Raw genomic sequence first — 19988 nt, forward strand, 5'->3', positions numbered from 1 at the left:
TTAGGTCTCTGTGCTCTGCATCAGAGAATGGAACTGAAGTCAGGGAACGCTTCCGCAGCCTTCTGGCAGCCCAATTCAAGCACCGGAGGCCTTTTCCAGGCCGCTACCACCTGGATCTGTGGCCAGGGGATGCTTCCGTGGTCTTCCAATGTCCCATTTCTGAGCGGCAGCAGCCTGGAGAAAGCCTCCACCGCCTGGATCAGGCCTTCGGAGGGCCGCGGAAGCATCCCCCAGCCTCAGATCCAGGAGGCAGCAGAAAATGCGGCAGAGGAGACAGATCTTTTCAAGGTGAGTCCGGTGCACCAGGAAAGGAGGGGGAAGCAGGAAGTATCTTAGTGGGTTGGGAAGACCTGGGGGCCTGTTCCATCACTAGGCCCTCCATGGCCTTCTCCACCCTGAGATACTTCATGTTCACTTAACGAGTCACATCCTAACGAGCAAGGGAGTGATCTCATTTGGGGTACGAGATTCACTCCCACAAGTTAGGCTAGAATTGAATAGAGCTGGAAGAGACCTTGGAGGTCTTATAGTCCAGACCCCTGCTCAAGCAGGAGAGCCTATACTGTCCAGTCTCTTCTTAAAAATCTCCAGGGATGGAGCACCCACAATTTGTGAAGGCAAGTTGCTCCACTGATTAATTGTCCTCACTGTTGGGAAGTTTCTCCTTAATTCCAGGTTGCTTCTCTCTCTGGTCAGTTTCCAGTCTTTGTTTCTTATCTTGCCCTCTGGTACTTTTGAGAATAGTTTGACCCACTCTTCTTTGTGGCAGCCCCTCAAATACTGGAATACTACTATCATGTCACCCCTATTTCTTCTTTTCTTTAGACTGGCCAGATTCAAGTCCTGCAGCTGTTCTTCATATGTTTTAGTCTCTAGGCCTTTGATCGTTTTAGTTGCTCTTCTCTGAACTTTTTCCAACATCTCAACATCTTTTTTATTGTATGGTGACCAAAATTGGTTGCAGTATTCTAGGTGTGGTCTTACTAGGTCTTATTAGCAGTACTAATACTTTGCGTGTTCTTGATTCTATGCCTCTGTATATATAACCTAGGATTGTATTGCTTTTTTGGCTGCTGTTGCACACTGCTGGCTCATAGTCAAGTGATCGTCCACTGGGACTCCAAGGTCCGTCTCACAGTTGCTGTTTTTGAGCCAGGTCTCAAAAATTTTTCCTGCCTAAATGTAAAACTTTGCTTTTTTCCACATTAAAACTCATTTTGTTGGATAGGGCCCATTGTTCCAGTTTGTCAAGATCTTTTTGACTTCTGAGCTTGTCTTCTGGAGTGTTGGCTACTCCTGCCATTTTGATGTCATCTGCTAATTTGATGAGTTCCCCTTCTATTCCCCCATCTAAGTCATTGAGGAAGATACTGAAAAGTACTGGGCCTAAGTACTGGGCCTTGTGGTACCCCACTGCTTACTTCTCTCCATGTGGAAGTAGTATCATTGAGGACTACTCGTTGAGTATGGTTTGTCAGCCAGCTACAGATCCATCTGATGGTGGTGTTGTCTATCCCACTTTTTTCTAGCTTACTAAGTAGCAGATTGTGGTCTACTTTGTCAAATGCCTTTAAGTATACTACGTCCACAGCGTTTTGCTGGTCTACTAATTTAGTAACTTTATCAAAGAATGAAATGAGATTGGTTTGGCATGATCTGTTTTTGGCAAACCTGTGCTGGCTGCTGGTTATAACTTACTTCATTTCTAGATGTTCACAGATCTGTTTTTTGATTATCTTTTCCAAGATCTTCCCAGGTATTCATGTTAGGCTGATTGGTCTGTAGTTTCCTGGGTCTGTTTTTTCTTTCTTTCTTGAACATGGGAACCACATCAGCCCCTTTCCAATCATCAGGTACTTCCCCGGTGCTCCAGGATTTTTGAAAGATATGGGCAGGCTCCATTACACTTGTAACTTGAGGGCTACCTGTATAGTCAGTTACCAGGGTTTTAGGATTGGTGATTTATTTTTTTAGCTTCCATTTTTCTAAAAGCCATCACAATTCTTGGTTGCACATTTTATCACAATGGAACACTATTATGAAAGTTAAATGTAGATAAAATACAGTGATTACCTGTTTGAATCTTGAGATTTGTGATCTTAGAATTTTTTCAAGATGAACTGTTCCTTGTGAACATTTGGCGAAAATGCATTACTTTAAATAAAAAATAAAAATGTTCTCCTAAAGGGGTTCTTTTTTGATAGATTGATGGGTCCTTTGTAACAGAGCCTTGAAAACTAAAATATATTAATAGCCAGTGTCAAATTCTGATTTGGTTCTCAAAAAAGGTAAGTTCTGCCATTCCATTAGAAGTGATATTGCCAATTCTAACTCAGAAACATATCTTGAACTTAACAAGATTATTCAGTAGTATTGTTGCATATTAAAAAGATTCTGGGTATCAAAGCCACAAGTTTTATTTTATACTATTTAAAAGTAAGAGTTTTTTAAAATTTAGTGGAACACTGTTCATTTAGTATTCACTCTTGAGTATTTAAAAAGTTCTAGGAATAAAATCAAAGCTGCAAGTTTTGCTTTACAAATAGTCCTTAACTCCAACAATGGTCTGGTACTTTCATTGTTAAGCACTTCAATTGTTAAGTGAGTTATTTGGCTTCCTGCATTGACTTTATTTATTTATTTATTTGTAAAATTTATTAGCTGCCCATCTTGCCACATGGTAACTTTTTAGTTACTTTGCTTGTCTGAAGTCAGCTGAGAAGGTTGCAAATGATGTGATTCCCTGATATTGCAACTGTTGTAAATGCATGCCGATTGCCAAGCACCCGGATCGGCCCTGGGACAGTTGTAAATGTGATGACAGCTTCCCAGGTAAACCAGACAGGAAACATGACTAGAGGGACTAGTTCTATTTTATTGTAAGGCCACATTAACAGAATCTTGCAAATCTGAAGATACAGACTTCCTATCATCCACTTTTAAATGGTGGATCATTAGGGCAGAGAAAATTTCTTTCTCTGGCAATTAAGCTAGTACTGGCTCTTACTTCTCTTGTCTGATTGTTTCCTAGATAGCATCTTTTCCCTTTGTTCCCCAAGGTCAGGGGTAGGCAACCTCGGCTCTTTTATGACTCGTGGACTTCAACTCCCAGAATTCCTGAGCCGGCTGGTCCACGAGTCATAAAAGAGCCGAGGTTGCCTACCCCTGCCCAAGATCATCCACACATTCCATTAGGGACTGGCTGTAAGTCACTTTTTTCAATACCATTGTAACTTCAAATATTACTAAATGAATGGTTGTAAATCTCGGACTACCGGTATACAGGTAATCCTCAACTTACAGCCATTTGTTTAGTGAATTTTTGAAGTTACAGTAGCACTGAAAAAAGTGACATGACCGGTTTTCACACTTACAACTATTGCAGCATTCCCATGATTAAAATTTGGACACCTGGCAACTGGCATGTATTTATGACAGTTGCACTGTCCTGGGGTCATGTGATCACCATTTGTAACCTTCCCACATGGCTTCCAACAAGCAGAGTCTATGGGGAAGCTTTATTCGCTTAACAACCTCATGATTCACTTAACTGTAGTAATTTGTTGTAACTGGCAAAAAAGGTAAAAGGGGGCACAGCTCATTTAATAACTTTTTTTTAAGTAACAGATTTTGGGCTCAATTGTGGTCATAACTTGAGGATTACCTGTACTATTGAAAACTACTATTTAATGAAACATCACTAAATAAGACATGTTGCTGTGATTATTTTGTAATGGTATACTTAATTGATCCATTGTATATTTAAATATTCTAAACTTATTAATTAGGGAGTATATTTTTTTTCTTTAGGATCACATGGTCCTCTGTTACCTTTACCAAGTCGGTATAGAATGGCATCTCGGGATACTCCAGAGCTCGTTGCTTATCCACTTCCCCAAGCCTCCTCATCTTACATGCATGGAGGAAACCCCTCAGGATCTGTTGTCATGGTCAGTGGTTTGCACCAGCAAAAGATGAATTGCTCAAGAGTCTTCAACTTGTTCTGTTTATATGGAAATATTGAAAAGGTAAACTAAATGTCTAGCAATGTGATTGTAAAGGAGAAATGCATTACAATTACCCCACCAAAGCCAGAAGTGTGGCCTCTGAATACTGTTCATTGAATTGTAATTTTATTATAATATAATGGAATAATTGTATTAACACTAAAGTTGAAGCTTTTGTTTTAATTGAACTCACCCAGTTTTTTAATGTAGCCTTCAGTTGACTACCAAAAGTTCAAATGCAGCCATTTGCTGGAAAAGCCTTGTGTATGACTTTTTAAAAGGACAGTACATTTCTTTGAAGACAAGTCATTGTTATGTATCTTCCAGGTGAAACTGAAAAATGTCCTATCTTTTAAATTGAATTATTTATAATTTTAAATATTACAGGTGAAATTTATGAAGACTATTCCAGGCACTGCATTAGTGGAAATGGGTGATGAATATGCTGTTGAAAGAGCAGTCACACATCTCAATAATGTCAAATTATTTGGGAAGAGATTAAATGTTTGGTAGGTGTGCATCACAATTTTTATTTTAATATCAATACCAATTTAAGATAAATGTGTCAAGTCAATCAGATGTAGAAAATTTAATTTAGTTTGGGGAAAATCCCTTTTTGTGCATTTACAAAATGTCATTTGACTCTTCATTAATTTTATTTTTAATTCCATTTATATCCCGCCCTTCTCCGAAGACTCAGGGCGGCTTACAAACTTAGCAGTAGCCTTCATTCTATGTATTTGCAACTCCAGAGGATCCTGGAGGAATGGATTTTTGGATCCTTTTTAGTCAGGTTTAAGGCTCAGATATGGCATCGAAACTGCATAGGTTGCACTCATTGATGATCTCTGGTGGGAACGTGATGCAGATGTTGCCTCCATCCTTGTTTTTCTTGACCCCTCTGTGGCAATTAATACCATTGTCCATGGTATCCTTCTGGGGGAACTTAAGAATTGGGGGTAGATGGCAGTTTTGTGCTGATTCACCTCTTTCCTCCAAAGCTGGTCCCAATCGATATTAATAAGGAGTGAGAGGTCCAGCTCACTGCCCTCCTTTGTGGGATGCCACAGAGGTCAGTGCTCCTTCCATGAAAATGCTGGGTGATATCATCCATCACCAGTTGAGGTATCACTATACTGATGAAATGCAGCTATATGTCTTCATCCTGGGTGAAGTAATGTAGTGGATGTCCTGTCACAGTGCATGGAGGATGTGGGGGCCTGGATAGGGAACAACTGAACCCTGGTAAGACAGAGTGTCTGTGGGTTGACCCCTCTGTATCCAGAAGTTTATTATCTTAGGTCCTGGATTAGATTGGATTACCCGGTGCATAACTTGGGGGTTCTCTTGGGCTCATGGCTCCCGTAGTGGCTGCCATGGCCAAGTGGGCCTTTGTCCAACTCCACATTGTGCGCCAGTTATGCCTCTTCCGGAATAGGGAGGACCTGTGTTCCATCACTCACGCTCTGGTCATCTCCCCATTGGACTATTGCAATGCGCTATATGTGGGGCTACCTTGAAAAGTATCTGGAAGCTTCTGCTGTTGGAGTATGGCAGTGTAAGCCATACTGTGTACTTTTAAGAAGGGCACATATAACATCTTTGCTCTGTGAACAGCACTGGGTGCCAGTTTGCTTTGGGGTCCGTTTCAAGGTATTGCTTGCCACCTATAAAGCTTACATGACATAGGGCCAGGCTACCTATGGAACCAGCTTCGCCACATCACATCACCCCATTCAACTCATTCAGGAAGGGTAGTATGCTGCAGAGCATGTCTATCAAAGAATTTCAAGTGGCGGAGTGTAGGAAGAGAGCCTTCTCTGCTGGTGCCCCTGCATTGTGGAACATCCTGCCCTCAGAAGTGAGGAAAGCCCCAAATCTTTTGACCTTCCACAAAGGGGTGATCTTGTGTGGAGCACACAAAGGGACACACAACCGTGGGGCCAAACCACCACCACCCCAATTTTGGAATGTTTCACCTTTTGATACCTTATAATGTTATTTTTATAATTTTAAATCTCTTTAATCTTAAATTATTCTGATTTTAATGTTAATTTTATTCATTGTATTGTAGAGTAGAAGAATGGAATGGAATGGAATGAACTGGATTAGACTAGAATAGGAATAGAAATACTTTATTTGGCCAAATGTGATTAGACACACAAGGAATTTGTCTCTGGTGCAGAAGCTGTCAGTGTACATGCAAAGCAAAGAGTAATAATAATCATAATTTCATTGACCTTCCCCTGTAATTTGATAAAAGTGTGTTTTACTGCAACAATTATCTATCTATTAAATTATATTAAGACTATAATTAAACTTTACAGGCTAATTAAGTAAAATTTTCTTATTTGAAAGTGAAGGGAGTTTTCTTAAGTCTACATTTTAATTGCAGTGTATCCAAGCAGCATTCAGTTGTCCCTAGTCAAATATTTGAGTTGGAAGATGGGACAAGCAGTTATAAAGACTTTGCAATGAGCAAGAACAATCGTTTTACAAGTGCTGGCCAAGCATCCAAGAACATCATCCAGCCACCTTCTTGTGTATTGCATTACTATAATGTGCCCCTATGTGTAACTGAAGAGACCTTTGTAAAGGTAAGAATAGACCATGGTTTTAAAGAATAATCCAGCTACAAAATCTAATTCTTCATTAATTTATAAACAAGCAACACCAATCATTGCCATGGTACTATGAAGCCTATACACATCATCATAGTGATTGCTGAATTATGCTTTAAATTAGCATAGAAATAGTCAAGCTCAGCTGATATAAATTTTTCTCAAAAAAACAAGCTGTGAGGCAAAATAAACTTTTTGCTCATTGATTTATGTGTAAACATAAATGTAAAATAGGTCTACAACAGTATGTAGCTGAAGGGAAACTTACCGCCCTGATCTGTAGTGATGAACCATTTGTCCTTCCTCATTTTTGCTCAGTCATTACAGATAATTCTCAGGGTATTATAGTAATTGGGCTAGGAATTCCATTGCTAATTAAGGCAGTTGTAAAGTGCAATGTCAGGTGACCATACTGCTTAATGACCAATCCCAGCAGTGCCCGTTGGCATTGTGAAGTGAATCCCAGAGGTCATTAGGCAAGGGCTCACCCTGATCCAAGTAATTCCCGGCTTAGTCCCTCTCAGCCGTGAATCTTGGTAAAGTAAAAGAATGCCCCCTCTTTTTATATAATATTTTTAAAAGAAAATTTCAATTACATTAGTAAAAGCAAATATAAACTAAATTCAGAGAAAAATAGAGAAAAAGAAGGAACAATTAAAAAGTGCAAAGAAAGGAAATGTTTTCCACTTGATTATACTAATAGTATAAATACTTTTAATAACCTATTACCTTCTGTTAAAATACAACAAATGATTTCTTCTTTCCCTGTCTCATATATAGACAAATGTCTAAAGGTGCTTAAAGGTTCATCATTCAGTTCTGATCAGCAAAAGCCTATTAAGGGTTACCAGAGATAACATAACTATTTTAATCTTGGTCAGATAAACTCATTTATATTCCTTCCTTTTCCATATAATAATCTTGCTCTTTAATTCCTTTAAATAATATCCTAGATTTCTTTTCATTTTTTCTTTTGTCTTTTCTCACAAAATCCTTCAAACTTTAACAGGTCTCTTTTGTAAATCCAAAATAGGAAAATTATCCAAGTCATTCTTTTAGTTTGCAATTTGTATAACCCTTTTAATTATTAAGACATCAGCTGGCTTCATTTGTATATCCAGTATAACATCTTTTTACATATCTTTTTGTAGTCTGTTAATTTTAAATCCACTTTCCTATCAGTCTCAGTTTTGTCTGCTAAAACATGTTCTTCCATAACGTCTTTTAACGACAGTCTATCTGTAATGGCAGATATTCTTAAAATTAATTTCTGAGTCCATTGTTCACAAATATCATTCAGTATGCCTTTATACTTTAAAATATACAATTAATGTATTTTGCTCCATTCTGTATTAGTAATCAAATTTAAATAGTCTCCTTTAATTATAAGCCTTAGTTTCTTTTTGTTCTAACCAGCATTCAACCTTCAAAGTCTGATTTTTTGGGGGAATTAAAAGCAATGACATTTTCCCATGGGAAGGATTATTATAATTATTGTCAAAATCTTATTTCTTATCCATCTGCACTCTTAATTCATTTACCACTTCCCAAAATAAACATTCTATTCACCATTTTGCTGTTTATTCCAAAACAATCTTTTTAAAGTCCTTAATCTTGTATTTAAAACTTCTTTCGCTAAGGATTGAAGGAAACTCACCTGGTGAGTGCTATAAAATTTGCCTCTATGAAGGTTTCTAATAATTGAAAAGCAATTCAATAGTTGTAGAAATGAAGCTTGGCAAACTTTGTGTTACTGGCTACATTAGGGTTGTGAGCTTGATTGAAATCCCTCGACTTTCAGTCACTCAGCTCGCAAGCTGACTGCAAAAATTGTGGTGTCTGCTGTCTACTCTCAAGGAGCGGCTGTCTGGATTGCAAATGGGTGATACCATGATCTCTCCTTTTTTTGGAATGGTTTTGTCATCTGGAATCCACCCTCTAGCTACCAATCTGACTGCAGTACTATTCCCCAGTCCTTCAGGGATGTTTACTTTGCCATAAATCCCCACTTGAAGTTTAAGGACTGTATCCTCTTGAACTCCCCCACCTATCTCCCTTCATCTCTGCCCTTTTGGCTGCCCGCTACAGCAGCCCGCTACTCCTAAGTGCTGGTGGCACAGGAAATTGAAATAGAAAGCATTACTGTCCTTCAGTAGTTTCAGACCCAATGCTTCTGTAACTTTGAGTGGTTATTAAGCAAGGATTACCTGAAATTATTTATTTTTCATGTATTAGATTTCTACCCTGCCACATTGTAATCATTCAATATTTGTTATCTTATTTATGGAAATACTTCATAACGATGTATCTGTGAATTACTCTAGCATTGAGTCTTGCTGGTTAGCAACCATATTTTTGTTTTCTTGTGTTTTGTTTTGTTACAGTTGTGTGATGATCATGAGGTCCTATCTTTTATCAAATATAAAGTATTTGATCCAAAACGTAAGTAAATATTACTTGAAGGAGAACAGTATCAGTGGATATTAGCCATGATTGGGTGTGCTTATGGGGTTCTCATGGGCAGCTTTTTGGGTATTGTTGGATTAAATATGCCTTTAATGTGATAGAAAACAATTTCACTTATTTGCATTTTTAAAAAAATCTCCTTTAAAAAAGCTAGGCAAATGATTCCGGAGAGAGAAAAATAAAGCAAAGCAAAACATTTTAACTCTTGTTTTTCCAGCATCAGCTAAAACACTTTCTGGTCTCTTGGAATGGGAATGTAAGACAGATGCTGTGGAAGCTCTCACAGTACTCAATCACTACCAGATAAGAGTGCCTAGTAAGTATCACTGTGAAATAATCTTCGCATCATGTTTGCTGAGGATGTTTTTTTATTAATTAGATAATGTTGGGCTGGGAAATATAATTTGCAGAAATTAGCATTCATAATGCCTTTGGGCCAACTGCATTTTAATCTATTTGATTAATTGAGTTATTGATTCATTGATGACAATTTATATGGTCACCCAACTAATTCTAAGTGTCTCCCGGCATCTTAGAAAGATAAAACCCCAGTACAAAAACAATAAAGAAGCAACAAGAATCAAACCTGCCACTTGATGGGCTCCATATTACTCTTTGGCCCCCAGGCCTTTTGGCAGAACCACGTCTTCAGGGCCTTTCAAAAGAGTGTCGAAGTGCTGATCAACTTTACCTCCCCAGGGATGATGTTACAGAGGGACAGAGCCACCACAGAGAAGGCCATTTTTGCTCCTGCTAGATGGACCTTCTTGGGAGAGGGCAGTCATTTTGTTCCATTATGGTCAGAGGTTTTCTCTATATGTTTATATTTGAAAAACAGTGCTACAAATCCTCAGCATACCTGAAAAGCTGTCTTTTAAAATAGTTAAGAAAGAATGTTAAATATCCAGTAGCTAGAGAAGTTTGCTTTAGCAGTTATGATAATGATACTATTTGTTTTAGGAATTATGATAAAATAATGTTGTGAATTATTTTAATAATTATATAAGTTCGTTAGAAATAAATATTGACACACATACTTGCATAGTGTTTGTGTTAGATAAATATATATAGAATTGTAACTGTTTACTGTAAGATAGTATTATCAACAATGATAAAGATGTTTATACCTACAGTAGTGGCCAAAATTGTGGAAATCTTTGGGGAAAAGTGTACAATAGAAATGCCAACTTTGGTTAAGTTTCCACCATTTTTTTTCTAATTTCTTTATAACTGTAGCCTTGTTCACTTAATAATACTATTTTACATCACTTTCTGGGCAACCAGTCAACTCTTTGCACCATTACTTTAATTTTATTACATTTTACAAGCTCACTAAATGAAAGAACACAAACCCCAACCAACTTGATAGCGATCACATAACACACTGGCAAATGTCCTCCTCTCAGCTTCAATACATGACATCAATAACTGAATCCTACTGCGATCTGATTGGCTCATTGCCAAAACAAGATGACACCTGATTGGCTCTCTAAACACTCATGTTCATTGGCTACAATCAGATGAAGGAAAGCTACCTGATATCAACCTAAGCAAGTTGTGCTTCCTTTTTCTGGTTATTTGGCTATAACTTTTCATAGAATACAGTACAGATTATTGAACAAACTTTGTTGCATTACATTCTTGATTACATTATCTTTCCATTGATATATAATTTTATGGTACTACTCCAAAAAAAGTGGTGTTATTAGCGATCAAACCTCAAAAATACACTTTTCCCAAAATGTTTCCACAATTTTGGCCACTACTATAGATCCAAGTTTAAAGCAGAGGCAAACAACAAATTTTCCTCCTATATAGTAAAGGAGTAAGGTTTTCTGAGAAAGAATAATCTCCTAGTTCTGTGATATAGTGCAGTAATTTTCAAACTTGGTGATATAAATGGCAAATTAATTTCTGTTCTCCCCTCCAAAAAATTAATTGGATTAGTGTTCAGCAGAAAGTAGGTGTACTATTGTATTTTTACTAAGTCCATTTTGATCTACATACCAAACAAAACAGTGTTACAATCTTGCAATTTATAAAATACAGTCTTTTAATTAGAAATAAACAATCCAATTTTCTTGAAAGAGCTAATCATTGGCTGCCCAGGCAGAGCAGGAACTAGTACTGCCAATTATTCTGTTTGCCTGTGTAAGTATCAGACTGCCCGCTGTGCTTGCTCTCACTTGTGTTTTCTCACAGACCACTAAGGAATTGTGACCCACTGTTTAAAACCTATGACATTGTCTATTTCGAAGACTTAGTAACCTAAGACTTAGAAAAAAACTGATCTACCCCATGCAAACTGTCCTAATAGCAATGGTGGTTTTATTTGCAAACTAAAATACTGTATTTTCCCAGCAAGAAAATACTGCATTTTGAATGTTGTATTCATGTGATATATTGCTCTCTAGAGTAAAAAAAAATGCCATATTTCTATAAAACTGTGTTTCTAGAAAATTAGCTCACAGTAGTTTGCTATTTCCCATCTCAATTTGTATCACTTTAGTTAAAAAATATAATCTTAATCGAGCATGCTGTTTTAAAGAGTAAAACTTTTTTTTTTCTAACTCTTGAGTTTCCTTTTGCATTTCACAGATGGCTCTAACCCATATACCTTGAAGCTTTGCTTCTCTACTTCTTCCCATCTGTAGACAAAAGACGGCATGTTAAGGACTCCTTTTGCCTTTATTTACAAACCTGAGATGATACGTGGTTCATTGATTCTAAAATATTTGCCCAGTTTCCTTGTTTCAGTTTAACTGGTTTATTTGTTTTGTAATACATGAATGTGTTTAAATGCCAAATGTTTCCTTTTTTTCCTCCAAAAAAAATAGATATATCTGTGTATAATATAGTACATATTAACCCATTTAACTGTTAACTACCAGGTTTGACTGCCTTGGTAGTAGTGTGTGCATATCAATTGGATACGGATCTAGATTTTAAACCAGTTTTCCATATCACATTACCATTTCATTTACAGTGGTTATTTTTCATTCTGGTATAAATGCAAAAAGGATAATTATTTTAGGATATTAGTTGTAAATTCATGGTTACTATCAGTAATTATAAATTGTATATGTTACAACAATTCTAAGGCAAAACTACACATACTGATTTTTAGTAATGTAATATATGATTTTTAAAAAGGAATTTCACAAGAAAAAAATAATACCTTTTTGCAGTATGGAAGGAAACTTATTTTTAAAAATTGACTTTTCAGAATTATTTTCATTTATATTAGCATGATGTCCTTATTGCTAATCCTGGCCTGGAAACTATTGCAAAATAAAAATAAACACTCAAGTCGGAATAATAGGTTTTCTGTTGTCTTCACTTTAACCATGTTGTTATAAAATGAAAACAGTAGTGATTAGAGGTGATTTTAGGGAAATGGGTGAATAGGACTTTTCAACTTGCTTCCACAGTCCAATCTAATATTCCATTATTGTTTTGGCTAAACAGCTGATTTACACCCTGTTGATATTGTACTGCATGCCCTCCAAAACCGCCCCTAAGAGGGAAGTATATTATTTTAGGGATATCAAGCATTCTTCATATGAGAACCTGTTTAGACATCCCCTGGTCGAAAAGGAACAAAAGTCTACAACATATGCAAGTTTGTGCAAATTATTTATCTGCGTTTTTATTTGTTGAAGGTAGTTTGAAATGACAGTTGTGCTCAGAGAAAGAAAGGAAATATTTGTAATCATAATTAAGTGGACTGTTGCAGTTTAACAACATTAGGGGTCATATGTGTCCCTTTATGAGTGGTTCTGACTCAACTGATTAATTAAAATAAGTATGAAACGTGCATTCTACAAAATAAAGCAGGAGCCCCTACCTTAAACTGCTTCTGAGTGTTGAAGAAAGAAAAGTAGCTGTTTATTAGTCTCATTCTTAAGAACTGGGCCCACCTGTCCAGGACAGAAGACAAAAGTAAGCTGGTATACAAAGCATTAGGGCAAATGTAGTGCTTACCTGTAATACCTATATCTGCTATATCTTTTTCTGCTTTCAGGTATTACTGTTAGACGTTAAGTTTGTGCTCCTGCACAAAGCATAGCCTCTGTCTCTACTTGGAGAATTTCTGTGCTTCCAAAATGATAGTAAAAATAATAAGACCAATATTCCATACACAGCTTGGGTATTAAAGGCAGAGATTGGTAAGTAAGCTGATAGTTTTGTGGAGGTGAATCAAATAATACTGATGAGAGCAAACTGAAGGCTATTTGCAGCCAAAATCCACGACAGTAGTTCCTTTAAAAAAGTGGCTTATTTGGTAGACTGCTTTACTGTTCAGAGTGTGTGTGAGAGAGAGAGAGGGAGAGTGATACACATACACACCCATATACACATACAATTTTTGGGGGGGGTCAAACGTGGGTGCAGGTGAATACAGGTTATATCCTGCTTCAAATATTTACGCCTTTTGTGGTCTTGTGATAGCTAGGTTAGATAAGGGAATAAAATCCATATAATTCTTCTGCCACTTGATTATAAAATGCAATTTAATTGTGGCTTTCAAAGGTCAATAAAGCTGCGGTTGTATACATGTATACATGGAAATGAGGCCAAATCAGTAATAGGGCTGTGTGCTCTTCCATCCAACCACCTCTCTTCCATGTTGCTGCTTTAAACCATTGACCAAGTCAGTCTTAAAGTAGTTGGGTTCATATTAATGCAAAGTCTGAAGCACGGCTTACTAATCATTTTCAATGTACAACATACCTGTACTGACTAAATGTGCACAGAACTTAAAATAATTACTTTGCCTTAGACAATTATATGCAGTATCACTTCCTGCAGAAGACACATTGGAATTAGTGGACCGGCTCCCAAACAGATTTGTACCAGTACATTATCAGTCTTAATGCCGAGTATATAAACGCAGTGTATGTTTAACTTAGGGTCATTTATTTATTTAAAAATATTATAGGGCCACTCGCTCACTCTCAGTCACTCTGGGCGGCTTCAAAAATAAAAACCCAATATACAAACAAAATCAATAACCCCGCCTCCCTATTAAGCAACCTTTTTTTATACAGGGGCCATCTTTCTTTGGCAGAAAGAAATGTTCATGCTGTAAACAACTAGTTCAGCTAAAGAACTAATAACTGAATTGTTAGTTGCAATTTGGTTGGTATTTTTGTAGTTCAGACTTTTTAAAGACCAGTCTTACATTGTTAAAATAGGTTGATTCAGGAATCAGATAATATAACTGTGCATTAGTGCTGTCACTCAAGCAAATGCTTATAGGACCGTCTCCCAATTTTAATTCCAGCAGATGCCAAAGAGAGGGATTTGAAGAGATGTGTAGGAAAAGCTGGTGCTCTAGTCCAAGGAGATCCTGTAACCATCAGAGGGAACATTTTGAAATAAATACTTATTGGCTGCAGATATTTTGTACAATATAAATTACAGGGAGTCATCTTACTGTGAATGTTCACTCTATGAACACTTAACCTGAACAGTAATCTGAAGGGTGCCTGTATACAACTTTGTAAAAGTTATGTGATAAAAGTGAATTTGATTATTCTTTTAAAACACTGTAAAGTTAAGGATGGAATTTAGTTTTTGCCAGTTGTACCAATGAATAAACAAGATTACATAGGGGAAAGTTTTGGGGTGAAATAAAAGCTAATTTTTGTTTCAGTTTTAGGTCTCTGAGCGTAGCTCTCTTTTATGACTTTAATAGTTTTAAATGTTTCAAATCATTTTTTCTGGGTTTTTTGCACTTGTCTTTATATTACTTTTTTGGTTTTTAACTCTGTAAGCCACCCAGAATTGCAACAAGGAGATGGGCAGTTATATAAATATTGTAATCTCTATCCTCTGCAAGAAGCCTTATTTTTGTCCTGAATTCCAAAATAAGGAATGGTTTCTATTTGGACAGTATAACTCTAGTATTTCTCTCCTCATATTGTGCAATACAGTACAGTATGTTATACATAGCCTGTTAAAAAGCCCTGTTGTTTTTAATGTAAATTCACGCAAAAACAAGATAGTCCCATTTGAAATAAATTTTAATAACCCTAATTCTGGTTTAATGTTAATAAGCAATGATTTTCTTCAATGATTCTAATTCATTCAGTAATTTATCATTTTGGACTTTCATAGTTGTAAGTTGTCCATAAATCCCAAATATGCCATTTTCCTGGTCTCCATTTCTTTATACAATGATTTTTTTAACTACTTTGATAAAACTTACTATTCTCATTGAGATAGTGCAGCAGAGTTGGGAGAACTAGCTGCAGTTACCTTCTCTCTGGTCAGAAATCCAACAGAATGTGAAATGTTCATCCAAGCCTCCAAGGCTGTCTCCATTATTACCAGTAGAGTTTCACATTTGGGATGACTGAGGAGGAACTCTTCATTTTACAAAGCTTATTTGGCCCTAGTGGTTGTAATAATGTTATTTTTAGCCTGTCAAAGCAAATTGTAAAAGCTGGGTTGTCATTTACTTATTGTTCAGCTGCAAGATAAAAGTGAAGTGAAAAAAGTACAGGTAGTCGTTGACTTACAGTCACAAATGAGCCCAAAACCTATATTGCTAAGCAAGACATTTGTTAAGTGACTTTTGCCCCATTATGAGCTTTCTTGACAATGGTTAAGTGAATCACTGCAGTTGCTAAATTAATAACACGTTTGTTAAGTGAATCTGGCTTTCCCCATTGACTTAGCTTGTCAGAAGGTGGCAAAATGTGATCACATGACCCCGGGACATGCAACCGTCATAAATACCAGTTGCCAAATATCTCAATTTTGATCATGTGACCATGAGGATGCTGCAACGGTTATAAGTATGAAAAACAAGTCACTTTTTAACAACTTTCAACAGTCACTAAATAAATGGTTGTAAGTTGAGGACTACCTGTATCTGTCTAGGCCAGGGGTGTCAAACTGCCGGCCTGCGGGCTGGACGCGTCACCGGGAAACCACGCCCACCCCATTGCCGGCAATGTTGAAAAAGCTCTGATACGTTGTGCAATGTCATGTGACATCATGACTTTGACATGTCTGGTCTAGGCAGCCATTAAAACTAAAGGTCTATGGAATTTTAATTGTGAATAAATTCTTAGTTTCCAAAAACAGAATTTTTTATAGTTCTCTTTAAAACACAGGCTTTTCATTCTTAGATTCTTCTTTTATAATAGTAATATTCCAGACATCGTAGTCATGAAACAATGGTTAATATATGTTTTCTTTGGCCATGAGTTTGTATTGGAACTAACCATTTGTCAAGCCAAAATCATGTAAGAATCAGTTCTCATGTTGTTTTAGTCTTGTATAATTTCTACTTAATAGTATTTATTTTTCTTCATACTACTTCCCTGGGCAGTTAGGTTCTCATCTCTTGAATAATAAATTCCATCCCAAATAGTCTGTGTGATGATAATGAAATCAGATATATTTTATTCTGTTTTTATTTGCTTTGAAAATTAAGAGTATTTTCCTTTCAATATACAAAATTCACCACTTCATGCTGCCAAGATTGTTCAAACATACTTGAATAAAAATATTCTGTTTGCACCATACATCCTTGAATCCAGTGCTGAGGGCATTGTTTTTCTAGCTTGCTCTGATGTTTGTGTAACTTAGTTTTCTGCCTGTAAAAAGTGACCCAAGTGGGACAGTTTGGAGATATCTGTTAGTTTATATTCTGGTAGACAAAGGGATGTATATGAAATGATGGAGGCAACACGAAAGCGATCATTATTCTGTACTATTGGTGGAAAACTTGCAGTTTTCTAATTTTTATTCATTCAAAGCATGGCACACTAGACATTCTTGCAGAATTTTTCTTTATTTGTAATATTTTAAAGAAGAAAAACTTTAGTTTTTCTTCCAACCATACAGATTTAGCTACGCATGTAATATTCACCTAAAGCACAGGTGTCAAACTCAATGATGTGACGTGACGTGTCGTGACTTTTTTCCCCATTGCCGGCAATGGGGTGGGTGTGGTTTTGATGTGACACATCCGGCCTGTGGGCCAGCAGTTTGACACCCTTGACCTAAAGCTTCCAAGCTTATTCCCTCTCATTCCTTCTGACCTTAGAGGTAAGGTAAAGGTTTTCTCTGTCCGGTCATGGCTGACTCTAGGGGGCGGTGCTCATCTCCATATCTTAGCTGAGGAAGACACTTCTGTGGTCATGTGGCTGGCATGACTGTACACTGAGGTGCAGGAACACACTTTCCCACTGAAGTGATACCTATTTATCTACTTGCATTTGCATGCTTTCAAACTCCTAGGTGGACGGGGCAAGTAACAGGAGCTCACCCTGTCGTACAGTGCTTAGGTCTTGAACTGACACGCTTGGTGTCTTTAACTGTTGAGCCATAGCCCCCCCCACTCCCAAAAGATAGAAGAATGCAGAAAATTGATTTACATCCTAATTGCCTTGGTATTCAAAACTTAACTATCTCTCTGCCTGCAATAATAACACATGCTCTCTTCCAGTGTGTCTTTAGATTAAGGTGTAGGTGTGTCTATAGGCATTATTAAATTCCCCATAGAGGTAATCAAGAGCTTCAATTAAAATGTAGCTGGCAATTCGTACAGTTAGTCAAGTTTTGATCTTTTTTTTTTTTTATAATCCCATTTATATCCCGCCCTTCTCCGAAGACTCAGGGCGGCTTACAATCTAAGCACAAATCAAATGTGCTTAGCAATAGCCTTCATTCTATGTATATGCCTGCTTATTAGGGCTTTCACCACCCCCCAAGCGGCATTATTACAAAGTCAGCTTATTGCCCCCAACAATCTGGGTCCTCATTTTACCTACCTCGGAAGGATGGAAGGCTGAGTCAACCTTGAGCCTGGTGGGATGCGAACCTGCAATAATTGCAGGCAGCTGGTGTTACTTAAGGAGGCATTAGCCCACTGCTCCACCAAGGCTCCTTATCTTGTTGAGTTTTCAGATCTTATTTTGCCTTTCTGGACTTTTGAACCTGATAGACTGATCAATCTCACTCTGTGTTGCTTACTCTGCATAATAATCTCTACCCCATCCCATTTTGATGAACTTTCCCTCAAGAACATGCAGGTCTGCAGCTGTAGTCTGTGATAATTGGACAGTAGTGAGGTGCTCAGCTGGCAATACTGTAAATGTTTAACCTTTATGGCTAAATTAGCGAAATGGTGGGTGATGGGGACAACAACCCTTACTGCCTCCTTAATAGAGCACAGAAGAATACGAAAGTTATCCTTTCAAGGAAAGATGTGATTCAGCTTCTTTTCTGCCTCAAAACAGTACATCACCAAACAAACCGATATTTAAAAGCTTATGCTATGCAAGAGGAATGCAACACTTATCACCCCTTGGATGTTGCAGAACTACAGTTCTAGCATACCTCACCATCAATCATGTCAGCTTATCCAGCTTGGAATTTTATTCAATAGCTCAGCAGTATCTCAGAGGAAGCGCAAATTCCTCATTTCTGCTATGAAAGAAATATAAAAGTTTTTTTCCCCTGTGGATAATTGCTTGAACTAAAATTCTTGGAATTCCCTTCCCATTTATCTCAGCATTTAAATTTTATATTTAGTCTTCTCTGCTTGTTTATGTCATCCTAGCAATTGCCCATAGCTGTCAAAGAAAGATCTCTGATCTATTGAGAAGACAGCTTGCTCACTTGTTATCAAATGACACAGTTTTTCTATTGGCATAGGAATAATATATCAAATAGCTGTTACTTGTGCTTCTATATGCAAGCATAACTAGATAGAAGAGCCACTCATTTACAGTATTTAGATATACTGCCCTGTGTAATACTGTATGGATGTTATTCCTTTTCAAAATTTGAATAAAGAAAAAAGTACTGGCAGATCTTGCAAAATTGAATGGACTAAAATTCTAGCCATCCCAGTTATTACCTCTCAATCTCAAACATGCTTTCAATGTGTCCTTTTGCTGCAGTAGTTTCAGATCCTGCTATGCTGATGCCTGAGAAATGAATCATGCAATTTGCAGCCTTTTGTCTCTCACATTAGTGAAAAAGCTATCCAAGCAGGCCTGCCTGTTTAAAATGTAGTCTTAATCACATTCTTTCTACATTTCATTAGACACTGTTAACCAAAAGCAGAGGCTGTTGGAATATACAGCAGTTGGAAAATCGGTGACTAGTTCTCATGTAATTTTTTTAGAAAGCGGCAAAGATGTATGCTTAGGGAAATAACCTGTATGTCAAAAAGAGGAAATGTATCATAAAAAGAGGAAGAAAAGCAACCACAAAATTACATTGATTGCTGTAAGATCATTTATATGTCCCAAGACACATTTAGATATATTTATTACAATACTTACTTCTTTATGTTTAAATGTTCCATGCTGAGATTTGGGTAGTATCCAACAATATGAAACTGCATTAAACAAACATCCCAACTGTCTCAGTTAAAATGACTAAAAACACTATAGAAATACTAACTTTTTTAATACCAGTCTGCAAAAAAGAAAGGTTTTTAAAACATCCTTGAATACCAAAAGAGAGAGGGCCAAGACTACCTTTAAGGAAAATGTATTTCATTATATGAGGCTGTCAAAGATGAAACCTGCTTTCTGGCCCATGTTCCTCTCACTTGATGCCAAGGCAGTATCTTAAGCAAGCCCTCTCTATATAAAGGCTCCTGATCCTTTATATATCCTGGTTTTATGTCATAGATAATAGTATCAACCTTGTCAACTCTCAAGTTTCCTCTTTCCACTATGTATTCAAAATGGACAGTGATAATATATATGTGTGTGTGTGTGTGTGTAAATTTTTTGGCTTGCTAACAAAGAATAAAGGGAGACCGATATAGTTCTGTGATGTAATGTCCTGAGCGAACTCAGCAGGTTACAGTGCTAAAGCTTGGGATGTCACAACACAGCCAACCACCCAGGATGTT

At 37.1% G+C, this 19988-nt stretch overlaps 1 protein-coding gene across 5 annotated transcripts in view; it reads left to right on the forward strand.

The window, feature by feature from the left end:
* HNRNPLL (heterogeneous nuclear ribonucleoprotein L like) overlaps nt 1–16635 on the forward strand; it is a 40784-nt gene extending 24149 nt beyond the window's left edge. For 2 of the 5 annotated variants that reach the window (XM_081312567.1, XM_081312568.1), the window contains exons 9-16: nt 3811–4028; nt 4395–4516; nt 6403–6604; nt 9013–9070; nt 9312–9410; nt 11693–12716; nt 13119–13263; nt 14382–16635. In XM_081312567.1, coding sequence (XP_081168693.1) covers nt 3811–4028; nt 4395–4516; nt 6403–6604; nt 9013–9070; nt 9312–9410; nt 11693–11748 — 755 coding nt within the window. In that variant the 3' untranslated portion in view covers nt 11749–12716; nt 13119–13263; nt 14382–16635. Of the gene's footprint in view, nt 1–3810; nt 4029–4394; nt 4517–6402; nt 6605–9012; nt 9071–9311; nt 9411–9630; nt 11623–11692; nt 12717–13118; nt 13264–14381 lie in introns of those variants that run through there. The other 3 variants (XM_081312566.1, XM_081312565.1, XM_081312569.1) reach the window with 3 other exon arrangements.
* The last annotated feature ends 3353 nt before the right edge of the window (nt 16636–19988 follow it).

The sequence above is a fragment of the Vipera berus genome (genome assembly GCF_964194415.1).
Source record: "Vipera berus genome assembly, chromosome: 1".
In the NCBI taxonomy this organism is placed as follows: domain Eukaryota; kingdom Metazoa; phylum Chordata; class Lepidosauria; order Squamata; family Viperidae; genus Vipera; species Vipera berus.